The following is a 16,403-nucleotide window of genomic DNA, read 5'->3' as shown; positions in this document are numbered from 1 at the left end:
CATACATTTCTCTTTGTCTGAAAGCCAGAAATATTGATTCTTTCTATTTTCTAACATTTAAACTTTTTCCTTCTTGTAGTATTAATCAGGAAATTATTTGCCTTTAAGATCAACACAGATCCATTTCTCATGGAAGGTATATTTGACATAATCCAAATGAAAATAATGTATCTTTTCATCCTAAATATTAAAACAGTATCCCTTACTTAACTGAGCACAATAATTCTGGTCCCTGAACTTTACCCACGACGTGTCACCTAATCTGCTGTGTCCTAAACACTTGTGTCACTAGGTCACACCTGAATCCAGGTCTCCATATGGCAGTGTCTTGAGCAGACACCAAGAGACAAGGAAAAGTCAGTTTCAATCACCATCAGTTTGATCTTACAGTAGTACTGTAATACCCTTAAAGTCTCTTGCAGAGCATTCTCCTGTTCAGAGCTAAACTTCATGAACAAATTCTGCAAAAACAGGTCTAACTGAAACAAATGAGAGCTGTGCACTCATCAGATTTGCTCTGGTGGGGTGGAAGTCATAAACTGATTATGAACTTAGGAACTACTTAGGAACTTAATTCTTTCCATGGTTAGTGAAAATAAACACAATGCAGAGGTTGTTCCTTTTTGCTGTGGTTATGTGTGTGTTTAAAAGACCCATATTCATTTCATCTTCCATGTGCAGCTACTGCTCACAAAAGGTGCCTGGGAACAAAGTCCTTTCACTGATTAGCAGCCCTAGGGAATAAAGTCCTTTTTAAAGATCAACAGTGCATGCTCAGGGAGCACAAGGCTTACCCACACTGCCCTCCTGAGCCCATGGAAATAGAGCTGGAGAAACAAACACTTCATTATCCAGTCCTGGCTGTTCTGCAAGCCCCACATTGTGGGGGCAATGTGATAGTGCTCTACAGCATGTGTTAGAAAGGGATGAATGCTGCTAATGACAGATGATCTGAACCTGCCAGGCAGACACAATGTGAGCCTACACCAACACTCCCACGGCAGACTTGTAACAACACCTTCAGGATTAAAGCACAAACAACTTCCTTGCAGGAAACACCTCACTGCAGTAGAGAGAAGAGTTTTGCAATGCTGTGGCCTCCCAGGCAAGCTTCACCTGTATTTTCTTTTAAAAGCAACAAACACTTTTATACTTACAACAAAATCTCTCCCTCTACAGAGCACTTCTGCAGGAACTCCACTATGGGGACTAGAAGTATCTTTCGGGTACAGAACATCACTGTTAATTAAAAAGGAAGAGAAATTAGTTACTAGGTACTCCAGAAAAATGGCATTAGTGAAGATTAACATAACAAACATGCCCTCCCTGTTCTGCAGTTAAATTATACCTTTATCCAAAGCTTGGTTTTCATTAAAGGCATTAACATTGGTGTAATTACACCACTGCAATTACAATAGTGCAGAAAGGCTTAGACCAGCAAAGCACAGCCTTCTGGCAAGCAGGTGTGTGTTCCACACAGCTACAAGCTCTGCTTTGTTCTTGCAAAGCCTACCCTCCCTTGGATCATTGTAAACAAGACCAGAATGATCCTAAGAAGTGCTTAGGCTAACCTGGTATGCAGCCTTGAAGGCAGCATTTAGCCAAAATGCTGATGTACGGGCAAGACGGTTTTTTATTTCCTTCCCAGCAATCAAGGGTTTAGCAGAACAATATTACAAAATGCCATACTTGAATCAACAGCCCCAAGACGAACATTACTCTGTGTCTGTGTCCTTGTCTGCTTGCAGGGCCAGCTGTGTTACCAGGCTCTCCAAAGCCCCAGAGCAACTCAGGTTCAAGATCTTGATCCTACCTAGGCCAAAGAAATGGGTGCCCACTCTCTTCAAAGCTCTGATGTGTGCTGCTCTGTGCCTAAACACCTTATCCACCACAGATCCACACATCCTCCTCAGACTAATAGCAAAGAATCAGTTATAACCGGATTACCTGATTATCAGTTACAACCTAAGAACAATCTGAATGCTAACATACTGTCTTTTAACTTGCTCCCAGCTTCCTCCTGTGACAGCTGGAGGGACAGCAGGGTTGCTGTAAAAGCTGGTCACGTTGCAAATACAGGCCTCTACCACAATAGCTGAAACATCCTGCTGGCATACTTGGACTGGCACCTGATGCCATTCATCTTGACACAGCTATTCCAGAGACTGTAAATCTCTGCATGCAGGGCTCCACCCAGGTAAAAAAAATAATCATACTGCATTTTAGATTTCAATTCCCAGTATGATGCTCTATCCTAATAAACAGGAAGATGATACGGGCTCCAGCTCATGTGGTACACTCAGTAACCTCCATGCTTGATTTGCTGAGGGTAGTTTTCAGCTGACAAGAGCATCATCCACTGATGAACAACAACAGGACTGCACAGAGATCCTTACAGGACTGAATTTGGCTAAGAGATACTATAGCCGACATTGGTTTCATTTTCTGTGTTTCTATTTGATGCTAATCTCTAGAAGAACTCAGAACACCTTTCTCACAAAAGAACATGAGCGCAGTCATCAAAACCCTGTCACAACTCAGATGCAAACACAGATTACATCACTGCTCAGCCACAATCCCACCTGGGATAAGGCATTATCCTTTCACAGTAACCCTTTGCATACGGAATAGCTGACTGCACTGAGATGCAGACAACATGAAACCAAAGGTTCCACCCGCGAGATGGGAGCGCGGGTGCTTTGGGCCACGAAGGCGGGAACATGAAGCCCGGCCGGCGCGATGCCGGGACGATGGCGGGGGCAGTCCCGGAGCAGTGCCGGGGGCGATGCCGGGAGCGGTCCCGGGGCCGATGCCGGGAGCGGTCCCGGGGGCGATGCCGGGAGCGGTCCCGGGGGCGATGCCGGGAGCGGTGCCGGCGCAATGCCGGGCGGTCCCGGGGCCGATGCCGGGAGCGGTCCCGGGGCCGATGCCGGGCGGTCCCGGCGCGGTGCCGGGAGCGGTGCCGGCGCAATGCCGGGCGGTCCCGGGGCCGATGCCGGGCGGTCCCGGGGGCGATGCCGGGCGGTCCCGGGGGCGATGCCGGGCGGTCCCGGGGGCGATGCCGGGCGGTCCCGGCGCAATGCCGGGCGGTCCCGGGGCCGATGCCGGGAGCGGTCCCGGGGCCGATGCCGGGCAGTCCCGGGGGCGATGCCGGGCGGTCCCGGCGCAATGCCGGGCGGTCCCGGGGCCGATGCCGGGCAGTCCCGGGGGCGATGCCGGGCGGTCCCGGCGCAATGCCGGGCGGTCCCGGGGCCGATGCCGGGCGGTGCCGGGCGGTCCCGGCGCGATGCCGGGCGGTGCCGGCGCAATGCCGGGCGATGCCGGGCGATGCCGGGCGGTGCCGGGGCGGTGCCGGGCGGTGCCGGGCGGTGCCGGGCGGTCCCGGCGCGGTCCCGGCGCGGTGCCGGGCGGTGCCGGGCGGCGCCGGGCGGTGCCGGGGCGGTGCCGGGCGGTGCCGGGCGGTGCCGGGCGGTGCCGGGCGGTGCCGGGGACAAAGCCGGGCCGTACCTCTTCACCACCCAGTTTCCCTGGACCAGCAGCGCCACCTGCTGCACGCAGCGCAGCACGGCCGTGGCGTCGGTGCCCGAGCCCAGCAGACCCAGCAGGTTGGCGAACGGCATCACCTTCACTGCAAGGCAAACACAGAGTCACAAACACCGCTCACACACCCAGGAACGGGGATGCAGGGTGTGCACGGGCAAAGATTTGTCTTGGGGAAAGAAATAAAGCCTTAGTTTTACCCCGCTGTGCTGTAGGCATCATCTGTTCTGAAAGTATCTGCTAGTGTTACAGCAGGGTTGACTGGCTTAACTGGTCACAAATTAATGGATTAATAAAATAACAATTTTTTAAAAAAAACCTATGTCTTTGGCAATATCTATAAGCAGAGATACCTCACAAGGCAGGACGCTCCTGAGGCAAAATCCTCAGGATTTGCTCTCATCAGAGAGTAATCCTGAAGAGACAAAATAAAATTGCTAGGTGACACTCATTAAGAGTGTAACATTAAAAACTTCACAGAAAATGCCAAAGTACAGGCTGTACATGCCCAGACCCCCACATTCCAGGAGATACTTGCTGAATGTGTATCCAAAAAGCTATCACCAAATTAGAAATTTTTCTAAGAGTAAATTGATGGCAAGTGTATCAAGAGTCAGATCAGCTGTCACTGCTCATTTTAGGGAAAGGCTTGGATTTAGACTCTTCAGAGAATCAGAGAGCCAGACAGTCTGTCTGGTGGGGTGACAGAACTGGTAATACAGGGGAAGACACTTTATCTGAGGCAACCAGAAGTCACAAAGTGAAGTGCAAATGTATTATAAAAGCCACAAACCGTTCTTCATCAGGATCTTGATCTGATCAGCAAGGGGCAAAGTTCTCAGCTGGGCCATAGAAAGCACATTGCTTGGAGCCATTGGTTTCTCACTGCAGATAAACAGATTTGCAGACCATGAAAAGGAGAATCCAGCCAATGTGGACTTTGAACATTATGTACAAACACTTACTTCTCTTCCTCTACGCTTGGAGGCATCAGCATCATTAAATATTCACTAGAAAAGGAAACAAATTCTTTAAAATGCTTGTCTTGGGACTTGCTAGGTTTAAGTACAGTAATTTCTCACTTAGAGCAAACCTGCTTGTGTGAATCTACAAAACAAACATCTGCCTGAAAAGAGCTCTCCCTTCCATTCCCACCTCCTCAGAACTAGTAAAAGCTACTGACATCTGCTCAAAGTGAGAGTTTGAGGTAAATGTGAGTCAGAATCCCAGCTCTTTTGTAGAGCAGAGGTGTCCAAACAGAGGATCTGCACAAGGAAATATCTTAAACACAGGTGCTCTGACAGCCATCAGCAGGGTCATACAAAACCACAGACAGAGCACATCAGGCCAGCAAAAAGCAAAATTTCTGTCCCATCCATGCAATTACCCGTGCCTGTGAGAAAGAATCAGATCCAAAAGGCTCTTCAGAACACCTATCACTGATTTACTGATTCACAAGAAAAACATGCCAACACCTTTACCAGAGCCAGATTCTGCCACTTCACTATTACTTGGCCATGGGTGTCCCAGGTGACAGGGAAGCACTGACTGCATTATGGAAAGCTCCTGTAGAGCTGCAGTCACCAAGAAACAGACACAAACATCTTTCAAGTAGTTTCAGTTGTCACCACAAATCACAAAGGGAAGTTTTATAACATTTGCTAACAATGGAAGTTATTGGCTTCAGAGTATTAATTTATATTATCCAGAAAAAGCTTTTGTTTTAATTTTTGCTTTGTGGTATTCACAGTCTAAATAATGTAGGGCTGTGATAATGTACAAGAAGCTACAACCCTGAGTAAAAACAAGAGGTTTTAATCTCAAGGGTAAAGGGAAACAAAGCAACCTCAGTAAGATGAAAGCTAGTTTGTTTCTGTGTTTTTTAAACAATTCAACTTTTGTCATGAAGAGGATTTTGAAAGAGCAGATTTTTAAAGAATATACCTGCTCATTACTCTGAAAACAATCCCAACTAATTAATGCCATTTCTGTAGGAAATCACCAAACAATTACCTGGGAGATTTAATTAATTCCGTGTTTTCAGCAAGGCCATGACCTTGACTAAATAAATACTGGCGCTCGTGTTCAGAACGGCTATCCTGGAAATAGGGAAAAAACAAAGAGTCATTATCACATACTGAAAATACACAAAATGCCAGAGAGCTGGATTTCTCATTTCAAATCATGACCACCCTGTCATCATTCCACCACTCAAGTGTTCCACCTCGTTACCTGGTGTTCTGCTTTCACTTCCTTGTATGATGCTCATGTGATGTAGGAACATTTCCCTTTTTATGCCTTTGAAACCTCCTGACAGACATGCACAAGTCAGCCAAACAGGATTTCTCACACCTGACTGAATGGGTTTCCCAAGTCTTTCACAAAATCCAGTTTATAATCCAACGCCCAAGTGATTCTTACACCCAGACCCCCCCATTTATATTTGTCAGCTCTCAGTTTTGAAGTGTGGAGACCCCAAAGCATTATCCAGCAGGAGATACAGAGCACTTCAGGGTCTGTTCCAGCCTACAGACCTCCTCTTCATTCTTTTGATGATTCCCTGATTCCCACGGGCCCAGATTTAAAAACAGTTCTGGAATTGGCTGAGCCTTCAGGCCCAGTCAGCCTCTTCAGAAGCCAGCACACACCAACCTTCAAGCCATAATAATGTAGGGGAACCCAGTGCTCTTCTGCCTGTCTCTTCTGCAGGAACTCATAGGACTGAACACGTCGCTGCCGAGCTTGTTCGGTCTCAGGCCGGGAGAATCGGACCTAGAAGATTTGGGCATCATTCAAAACAGCCCTAAACCCTTAGAAAAAAACCCATCTGCATTATTGATTTGGTGTATCAGTGCCAAACTAGGGACCCTAGCTCCAATGAATCACCCCTTGCTCTCAGTGCCATCTTTATGCCTGTGCAACAAGGGCGAGTCCACCTGGCCTCCCCCACCCAAGCCCAGGTCAGCAGGACTAGCTGAGGTTTGCTGTCCTTTCATTTCACTCTGAAGTGAAATGTCAAGCTTTCTTGTGAACTGTTGCCTGAGCCAGCATAAAAAGGAAAATGTGGACATACAGTGATTTGCTTAACATCATCTTCAGCTTCATCCTGGGATGAATCACCACCTGCCAGAAAACACAAAAATAAACACACCACTGTAGTGCAAGAGCCAAAGCCAGTCTGGGGGCCCATGCAGGAAAGCACACTGAGAACTCCATACGCATGGGTTCAACCCCAGTCTGCCGAACTATGCCATGTATGACAGCACCACACTGCTCCTGTGACAGGACATCCTGTTGCCATGACCTTCCCAGTGGCAGTGGGGACACAGTCCCCACCACCACCCTTTGACACCACCCAGCACCTCCTATCCCTCTGCTAATCCCCCACACTGTGCTCATAAAAGCATTTAAGTAAAAAAAAAAACAAATTCAGTGAAACAATCTAAGAAATGGCCTAATAATGACTGAGTTGTTAGAATAAACACCTTCAGAACAGAATGACTCTTATCAGTCACATTATAGAGAGAACTTGTATCTCACCTCCCCTAAGAAAACACAATTTTGGAGAATTTACCTTCGTTAGCAGCTTCTCTTTCTCGGTGTTTTGCATCAGCCTTGTCCAAGTAGGTGAAGCTTGGCCTCAGCTGAAGAATTCCATGTAGTGGAGTCAAGTGAAGTTCACCTGAAAAAGAGAATTAATGTTGGTTAAAATTGATTTTTTCCACTGCACAAGGACACAAGTTTTCATTATTTTCCTGCCTCCATAAAGCCACAGCTTCAATTGAGCATAAATATTTAATACAGCAAAACGTAAAAAAGGATTGAAGTGAAAAATTCATCCAGTGCTCAGGATTTCAAGGGAATATGAAAGACCAAGACCTGTTTCTGTTATTTGCCTTTTGTGTTGAAACCAGATCTTGCAGAGAGCCACATTCTCGCACAGGCCTGACCCATAGTCCAGAAGACCCCTAGTAAAATAGTAATCACTGAAAACAATCTACACATTGTCATCTCAAATGACCACCAGACCAAAACTCTGTGATGGCCTCGGCAGTCAAGAGAGGGACAAAAAGTGCAGAACAGGAAAATGAGACAGACAAAATTAGATTAAGAAAACAATATAAATAATAATGATAATTTCATGCTACAAGTGTGTATTATTTCAGGCCACCGTGAACTGTTAAGATTCTGGAGGCATCTACAAACCCAGGGTGCTCTTACATGATATTTACAATTTTGCTAGACCTACTCAAGGACTCTTGGGACATTGATAAGGGAAAACTTTTCTTTCGTTAAAGACCCATCAGTCAATTAAACCTAGGCCAAAATAAAAGCTCAAATAGGTCTTATCTTAACACTGAAATGAGTATGTTGCCCTGATGGGAGGGTTAAGCAGGAGAAACTTACCTTTTTTATAAACAGCAGCTGCATAGCGGGAAACGTTACTGGCAGCTTGGGAAGAGCAGAAAGTTTGCTTGTCCATCAGCTTCCTGCACACAGAGGAGGGAAGTGAGATGGCATTCCACAGGCAATGTGGCATGCAGGTGCCAGAAGTCTGAAAGCACCAATTCTCAAAATGGACTCTCAACAACTGCACCAGACAAATACCCATCACTTCTGTCTGCAAATCTGAACTCATGATCCACCCCAAAAAAAGGTTACTCTCAAGAATACTTGCTACAGATCAGTGTCCTAAGCAACCCCTGTGACTGTACAGCCTCTGATGGACACACAGATATCTGTGCTCACCCCAAAAAGGAAAGGAAGGCAAAGAGGACACCTACGAGGAATAGGTGCTTGTTTCATCTGTACACGTGCCATCCACGTTGAGAGCAATCTGCTCTCCCTTGCTGCGACAATAGTTAGGATTCAAAGTATCAATGGCCATTTCGAGTTCAACCTAAAGAATATCAGGGAAAGACAGCTAATTACCATGGCATAACCCCAAACATATCAATTAAAACCCAACCCCACATTTTCTAACATTTTCACAGGTTTACAGCAAATTTAAGTACGTAAGCAGCATCATTCAAATCCACAAGACAAATCTCACACAGAGCTGAACAGCACATGGATGATGAAGGGCTTGGTACAGTGAGGTCATTTAAACAACAAGCTGGAGATAAATCAACTCCCATGTACACAAATGGGATCAGAAAAAGCAGAGTTCTTTAGGCAGCCCTGAAATACACATTCACTTTTCTGGATTCCTTCCATGACACCATCAGTCTAATTTACTTATCAGCACAGATCAGGTGCACAAACAACCTCATTCAAGCCTCCCCATCACCAAGGAACCATTCAGAATCCCTCATAAGATGGATTTCCTTCTAGTTTGGCTACCAAGAATATAAAGTAACTCTCTCCTCTTCAGAGGCAAAGGCCTCGATTCTGCTAACTCGAGACTGAAGCACTCAGCACTGACTTCAGTTACTCCTGGCTTTCACTTGTCAGAGCACTGTAACAAGCTCCAAATCTTTAATTATAAGAAGAACTATTCCCTCCCACTTCAACTTTAAATTTCAGACCAATGTCCAAAAATAAGCATCCTCCTGCATAATATTTCTATTTATGTACTATGACAATACAGAGCATATTCTTCTTCAGGGTATGTCAAAGCCCTTATAAATTTGTGTATCACAGCTACCATCTTATTTTTTCTTTCCCTTTATGTTATTCATAAACTGAACTAGTTTCAAGTCCCTGGATGAGGCAGCATATTTACAAAGGTTTGCACAGGGCTTACAGTGCAAATGTTTGCTGAATTTAATAAAAGAATTCATGAACACAACATGCATTCAAACTCCAAAGTTCACCAAAGCACTTCCCTTAACCATTTCCTAGAACGAAATTCTAGTAACACAGACATCTACTGCTGCAGCTTTAAAGTAAAATACTGTAAAATAATAGCCAGAGTTCTGGGATACATTTGCAAGCAAGCGCAATGATTGTGGTTTTGGCTATACTTTACCTGTACTGCCCCCATGATTTCAAAAGGACTCCCGATGATTCACTGCCAGGCAAGAGGGAAATCAAGACTTGCACTGACACTGAAACAGAGGATGGCTCCAAGGCTCCTTCTTCAACCCTTCTCTGAATCTGTAAAGACCTTTTCATTCAAGCTCTTTTCACACAAGCATCCACAGACTGAATTACTATTAGTAACTACGTTTCCCTGAGTGATTCTGTTTTCTGTTAAAATAGTGACTTTCCCACCACGATTTATAAACTTTTATTCCAAACTCTACCTTACAGATGCAGTAAAAGACTCTTCATACCTTCAAGCACACAGATCTGGTCCTGCAAGTAGCTGCATGGTTAGAACAGCTCAACAGCATAATGGGCTTTTCTTAAGTACATTCTGCACATCATAAAAAAACTTTTACAGACTGGACTCAAATGATGACCAACCTTTTGCTGCTTTGGTTTTATCTTCGCTGACAAATGTGTAACATCATCGTAGGTCATGGAAGCTGGGCGAATGGGATACTGGAAAACAGATAATTTCATACACCCCTCTTCTTTTAAAGATCAAAGAATTTCACAGAAATCAACTCAATTTCCCCTGTCCCCTCACATGCAGATCCACTTGCCAGATCTCAGAGACAAGACACCAAGACAAGACATTAATTGACAGATTTGTGAGTCATCAGGGGATTTAGGAGCATGACCTAGAAAGTCTGTTGTTTTCCTCCCAGCCCTCTGCTTTTGTCACTTCACAGCCCCCTTCCTGCCCCTCACACACCACAATAACCTGTAACATATTAGTCCCGCAAAAAAAGAAAACCTTATCCCTCAGCATTAACTCTCAGTAGAGTTATTAGAAATAAAATATCTGTGGGTATACAAGTAAATGTTATCTTAGAAAGTAGAGGTCACATTGCCGATCAGGAGAGCAGACCCAGGTTTAGCTACAAGGGTCTCTCTTCTGAGCTCTGGGAATGCTGAGAGGACAGTGTGGTACCCCAGTGAGATCTCCCAGCCACAGCAGCACCCTGCTAAAGCTGCCAGGATAACACCCCAGACCCCACCACCACCCAGCCTCACTCCTGCCTCCAAACTGAGACACCAACAGGTTCTCTATATCCAAGACCTTGGCAGACTGAAGCATTAAGTTATGCTCTTTGCATTTATTTTAAACAAATTATCACTGCATAAAAGTTAACTGAAATACCTGAAACAGATAGAGCTTCTCCAGTAGACTTCTGGCCAGGAACACGTCAATCTAAAAAGCAAAATAAATAACTTTCATCAGATGCCAACTGTAATAAAAGTATAACCCTTAGAGCTCAAATACTGACAACATTAGTTTTTCATTATGAACTCTAATATAAAATAGATTCGTGACTCTCCTGTCATAAGTTTCCTCTCTGCTGACTTTGACATGAAATTCTGCAGCTGGCCTTTTTAAAGACCAAACCTAAAAATCCCACTACAAGGAGGCAGCAGAGAGTGGCTCTAGCTGTGTTTTCCTCTCTAAGGAAACTTGGCAAATAAATATGAAAGAGGATTTTTTTTCCTCCAAGGATCTGAAGCAAATCTGTTATCACAATTATAGAAAGAGGAGGAAGTTCTCAGTTTGGCAGCATGACTGAAAGGTAAGTTCCTTACTGGTATTTTGACATAAAATCTTCCTAAATTAGACAAGAGACACCCACATCCTCAAGCTGGTTCAATACTTGCATTTGGCCATCAGAACTGAAAATGCACAGATGTTTCATGAATAAGACATATGGAAGCTGCCATTTCAGATACACTCCTGACAATTGCCACTCATTTTCTCATGGCTTTTCACCTCTATGGATTTGCCCTTCCTTGTGCTTCTAGTGTGTAAACTCACCTATCAAGTGACAAGACACTGTGGCTATTTCTTGGGACACAACAGTCCTTTAAAGAAGTCCCAGACTCAGAACACAACTCCTTACTTCAGCAGAAGGCATGAACACTGTAGATTCATGTTTAACAGATCAAAGTCATTCCAATTTTTTCAGCTCACATGCAATGGAGTTCACTGGAAGGACACAATGGTAGCAACAAATTCCCCACTTTCTCTTCTGCCATGGACAGATTACAAAGGGTGAAAAACCTGAGCTGCATCTGCCAACATGGACAAGACAATTCTGACAAAACAGATACCATGAGCCATACACTTGGCCCACATGACATAATTCTTCGTACAACCCCAGCCACTGGTTATAAGATAGCCACGGATGTTGATGACACATTGTTTCAGCAATGTAAGAATACTGAGAATTGCAGTAATTAAAATAATAAAAAATCCTCATGTACAATCACTGTTGCCACAATGCACTTTTACCTCTTGTATAATTGGATCATCTTCTTCATTTGCCATGCTAGGATAAAACAAAGCTTTTTCTCGGTTTATTCCTTGGCACAATCTGAAAGAAAACAGGAATGTCATATGAATCATTTCATCTGTGTCACATACCACATGCAGCCTGGAGTATTGTTCAAGTTAACTTGGCTCCTTTCAGTGATCGTCTGTTTAGTCTGTATTTTGAAGGAATGTGTTTGCATGAACAGGTCCCTGATACTCAACAACCTTGACCAAAGGTGACAAAATTGTAGAGACAAGCAAATGTCTCAAAAATAGGTAAACTGCTATAACTTCTGTGAAAGCTGCAGTTACTAAGAAAGCCCTGAACTAGTACCCTAAAGAGGGAAAGACAGCCTTTTGCACTTGCATAAAGTGTATCCTTTTTACACTGTGTAACAGTAACACACCAGCCACAACTGGCCCTGCAGGGTCAGTGTCTCGGATATTCCAGTCTGGGAATACCCTGACTTTGATTTCATGTCCCTGACAAGCTGCAGCCTTGTCTCCTGACCTGCCACTCTTCAGACTGTACTGCTAAATGAGAGCTCCAGAACACACTGCTCAGCCTTTCCTGGAGTCCTCTGAAACCAGCAGAACAGCAGACTTTTCTTCATAACTACACCAACTCCAATGAAAATAAGACTCTGATATTAACTGAGGACTGGATACTCTGGAACAAAAGGTCATTATGTTCAACCCAGTGCAGGAGTCAGTGTCGTGCCTGGTTCAGACCTCTGAATAAAAAATGATCTCTCAGCTAAATCAACAATAGTTTTTCCCTACTGAAATCAAACAAAAGGATTTACAAATTATTCAGGATGCCACTGCAACAGTGTTATGTTAATCAGCCAGTGTAGGTCAAGATAAGCATAAAAAAATAAGACCTCTCACAAACTGACCAAGCAAAGTTTTAGCAACAAAGATGATCAGGCAAAGAAACAAGATCTGTGTTCAGGAACTCTCCCTCATTGTCCTTACTCCTTGAGGACACCTTGCTTCTTTGCTGGACCTCCTATGGAGGAAGAGAAGGAGAAACAAGCAGCATGGAGGATCAGCTGGGAACCGAGCAGTAGGGAAAGAAGGAACCCAGCATCCATGTTACATCTAGAACAACGGCATTTTTTAAAAATGCTCAAGCCACCACACAATTTAGGCAGCTCAGTATATTTCAGTTGACATACAGGCTTCTCAAATATCACACTAATGTACACACAGGTATCTAAGAAACCTTTCAGAGAGGCTAGACATTCCGGATACAAGTGTTATTAACATCCATTCAGGCTTATAGTGTTTCTGCCATTCCACCAAGAAATATAATTCCGTATTTTTCACTTACAGACCCTCTGCTACCAAAAAAGTGCCCCTCCCAATACTGAGCTGGCATTTTCCATTTCTTTATGGAAGCATGTCCCAGGGTCTTTGTACCATACAAACGTATTTAAAAATTTATGCCTCAGTATTTCAGATTCCTATCTGAAGTAATTTTGTAGAAATGCAAAACACATTCACAGCAAAAAGCCAGTACCTTAACCACAGGCTGGACGGTGAGCAAAACCCTGAGTATGTGACATCTGACTGATATCAGTGTTTTCTGTGATCAGGCAACACTTCCTCCCAGAAATACACACTAATATGTTTTAAAGAAATAAGGTTTGTCAGTTCCATTTTTGCTTTCCCCGCTCACATCCCCGGGTGGCCCAACACCTGACAGCTCTGCAGACATGGAACAACTGCAGTTTGCACTCAGCTCAGAGCTGATGGTGGGAGGATGCCCAAGATGTGTGAGGACATGTGGTAACACCCAAAAGGTGGGACACTTGGGTCCAAACCCTCCTTCCTCACACCCCTGAGAGAACCGGGAACCACCCTTCCCTTCCTGACAGCCTGTATGCCAAGTATCTGCTAGGCTTGTTCTCTTCTGAGAAAGTTATTTCATTTCTGAGAAGAGAAATCGCTCCTGGGCTAAGGAGGGACAGAGAATCTCAGCCTGAAGAACCTGGTCTGGCCCATCACTGAACACTGCCTATGCAATTATACACAAAATCTCCTTGGGAATCCACCTGTCACTACTCAGGGGAAATGCTGTATTACAAAAACTACTTTTTTTTCTTAGTCCTGTAAAGACAAAGCATGACTACAGATCCTTTTACTGGAAAGTGAGACTGACACATCTATAAATAGGAAGCAGTGTGTCCCAGTACAATTTATAATACTCATGCAACCAGAAGAAATCCTCTGAATCAGAATGAAGGCATGCAGACACAATCCTGTGTGTACATACATACGTAGCGTTCATTTCCACACTTCCCATATATATATATATTTATGATACCACAAGAGTTACAGAATGGAATCAAACATTAAGAGACAGCAAACATGGTCAGCAGGTTCAAACTTCTTTTGGTAGAACCTTTTTGTTTTAAGGATTTTCCTTTAAGGTGCAAATCAAAGTATAATGTGAGTTATCAGCTAGCAGGAGGGCAAGACATATAAATCTTCTCATTTCTCCTGCAAAGTGACCAATGCAAGGACCAATCCATGAAACTGCTCTTTAGCTGCCCATAACACCATCAATGTAGAACCAATGAAGAAAAATGTTGTGGTTAAAGAACTGTAAAAATCAATGACGAAGCAACTGAATCCTGCATCTCCCTCTGAGCTTAGAAGCGCATTTGAGTATTAGAGATTTAATTTTATTTTACTACCAAAGACTTAAATGTAACTGCAAGAAGGTAAATTGCAAACCTGCACATCATTTGACACACAGACTTTTAGTCAGACCTGCAAGAAATGCTCCAGTATTTCACTTTTACCTAAATTTGTCAGTAATAATGGACCCCCAAAGTGCTAACACTGAAACCTTAAATATTCTTCATATAATCATGCAGTGCCAAAGAAAGGCCATGAATTCCTTCTGGATCAGTGCCTGCAAGTAAAAATGCTGAAACAGCGCCGTGGGAAAAGTGCCATCTCCTGAATCACTACCACAACCACCTCTGCCACCCGGGCTCCTCTAGAAGGGGCTCTGAGCAACCCTCTGGCTCAGGGCGGCCCATGGCACACAGTAAAATGGAATCCGCAAAAAGAAGCTGAAGCACCTTCCATACATTTATGGCAATTATCATTTTGACCCAATTACTTGCTTCATTTTCTCCTCGCCTGCAAGCAGCTTTGCACAGTCATCTTCTGGCAGTGAACCCAAGAGGGCTCCTCTGCACCAGGACCTGTCTCTGGAGGTGATGTCACCGAAGCAAACCTTTGGGGTTTAACAGATTATGCATCGAGCATAAACCTTTCTTCACCACCTCACCCCGTGTGTAGCGCAGGACGTGCCAGGCCCGCGCTGCCAGGGGCAGGGGTCACTGCCGCCGCCGTGTGACACTGCCGGGGCAGGTCGCGGCGCCCGTGCCGTGCTCCCCGCGGGCAGCGCTCCCCGCCGGACTCGGCTCCGCGCCCCTGGCACCCGCCCTCTCCTGACACAGCAGCCAGGCAGGGCAGGGCAGCGGGGAAGGGGGCCCCGCGGAGAGGCCACGGCGAGCCGCCCTGACCGCGGGGACGCAGCCGATCCCCCAGGCGGGACGGCTGGGCTGGGCTGGGCTGCGGCCCCGCAGAGCCGGTGCCACGCAGGGGCAGCCGCTGCACTTCGGGGCGGGAGCGCCGAGTCCAGTACCGGGGCTGCGGGCCCCGGTAGGACCGGCGGGGCTGCGGGCCCCGGTAGGACCGGCGGGGCTGCGGGCCCCGGTAGGACCGGCGGGGCTGCGGGCCCCGGTAGGACCGGCGGGGCCGCCGCTCACAGTCCCCAGAGGACCGGCCGGCAACCCCCGGTGCTGCTGCGGCAGGCGAGGGGCCGCGGCTGCGGCCGGACCCGGCCCGGCCTCCAAGCGCCCCGGCCCGTGCCGGGTCCTGTCAGGGCGCTACGGCCCCGCGCCCCCGCTGCCCCCGCGGCGCCGAGTCCTCGCAGCCTCGGCTCCGCCGTCCTCCCCGGACAGGCAGAGCCCAGCCCAGCCCAGGCCGCGCTCCTCCCCCGCCACCACCCGCAGGGTCCCCGGCGCCGGGGCGGCCCCGGGAGGCGCAAAAGCAGCGCGGCCCCGCGTACCTGTGTGCGGGCCGGGCGGCGGCGGCGGCGCCGCTCCCCCGCTCCCCGTGTCGGTGGGGCAGCGGTCAGGCAGCCGCCATGTTGGTGGCCCCCGGGCCGGCACGTGGGGACGCGGCGCCTCCTCCTACCCACAATGCTCTCCCGGCCGCGGCCACCGCCAGGGGGCGACGGCGCCGGCCCGCGGCGCAAAAAGGTACAGCTGGCAGCGGTGGGATTCGAACCCACGCCCCCGAAGAGACTGGAGCCTTAATCCAGCGCCTTAGACCGCTCGGCCACGCTACCGCCGTGGCAGCGTTGTTTTTTGGCAACACTTTTAGTCCATACGAGATTTTCCCGTCTTTCCCACACCTCTCCATCCCCAGCAACCGCTCTGCCCGAAAAATAAAATGCGGGGGCGTCCTTTTCAGCCCGCTCCCAAGCAGCGGCACT

The 16,403-nt window shown here is 46.7% G+C and overlaps 1 protein-coding gene and 1 non-coding gene across 7 annotated transcripts in view; both read right to left on the bottom strand.

Annotated features, from left to right (window-relative positions):
- Positions 1-16,129, bottom strand: part of POLR3E (RNA polymerase III subunit E) — a 28,801-nt gene extending 12,672 nt beyond the window's left edge. Inside the window, exons 1-14 of one of the 6 annotated variants that reach the window (XR_011004586.1) lie at positions 15,010-15,146; positions 11,858-11,939; positions 10,715-10,765; positions 9,952-10,029; positions 8,325-8,440; positions 7,948-8,030; positions 7,115-7,222; positions 6,614-6,663; positions 6,193-6,312; positions 5,554-5,639; positions 4,506-4,550; positions 4,334-4,425; positions 3,508-3,628; positions 1,158-1,239 (exon numbers count right to left, since the gene is read on the bottom strand). Coding sequence is in view for 5 of the 6 variants with exons in the window: in XM_068206951.1 (XP_068063052.1) it covers positions 1,158-1,239; positions 3,508-3,628; positions 4,334-4,425; positions 4,506-4,550; positions 5,554-5,639; positions 6,193-6,312; positions 6,614-6,663; positions 7,115-7,222; positions 7,948-8,030; positions 8,325-8,440; positions 9,952-10,029; positions 10,715-10,765; positions 11,858-11,939; positions 15,010-15,026 (1,131 nt within the window). In the remaining variant the exon portion in view is untranslated. Of the gene's footprint in view, positions 1-1,157; positions 1,240-3,507; positions 3,629-4,333; positions 4,426-4,505; positions 4,551-5,553; positions 5,640-6,192; positions 6,313-6,613; positions 6,664-7,114; positions 7,223-7,947; positions 8,031-8,324; positions 8,441-9,951; positions 10,030-10,714; positions 10,766-11,857; positions 11,940-14,976; positions 15,147-15,974 lie in introns of those variants that run through there. The other 5 variants (XM_068206953.1, XM_068206951.1, XM_068206955.1 and 2 more) reach the window with 5 other exon arrangements.
- Positions 16,130-16,174: 45 nt separating this feature from the next.
- TRNAL-AAG (transfer RNA leucine (anticodon AAG)) lies at positions 16,175-16,256 on the bottom strand. The gene has a single exon. It is a non-coding gene; the product is annotated as a tRNA-Leu (tRNA).
- Positions 16,257-16,403: the final 147 nt, after the last annotated feature.

Source organism: Anomalospiza imberbis, chromosome 16, assembly GCF_031753505.1.
Source record: "Anomalospiza imberbis isolate Cuckoo-Finch-1a 21T00152 chromosome 16, ASM3175350v1, whole genome shotgun sequence".
Taxonomy (NCBI): Eukaryota; Metazoa; Chordata; class Aves; order Passeriformes; family Viduidae; genus Anomalospiza; species Anomalospiza imberbis.
This window is presented reverse-complemented; position numbering and strand designations above follow the sequence as displayed.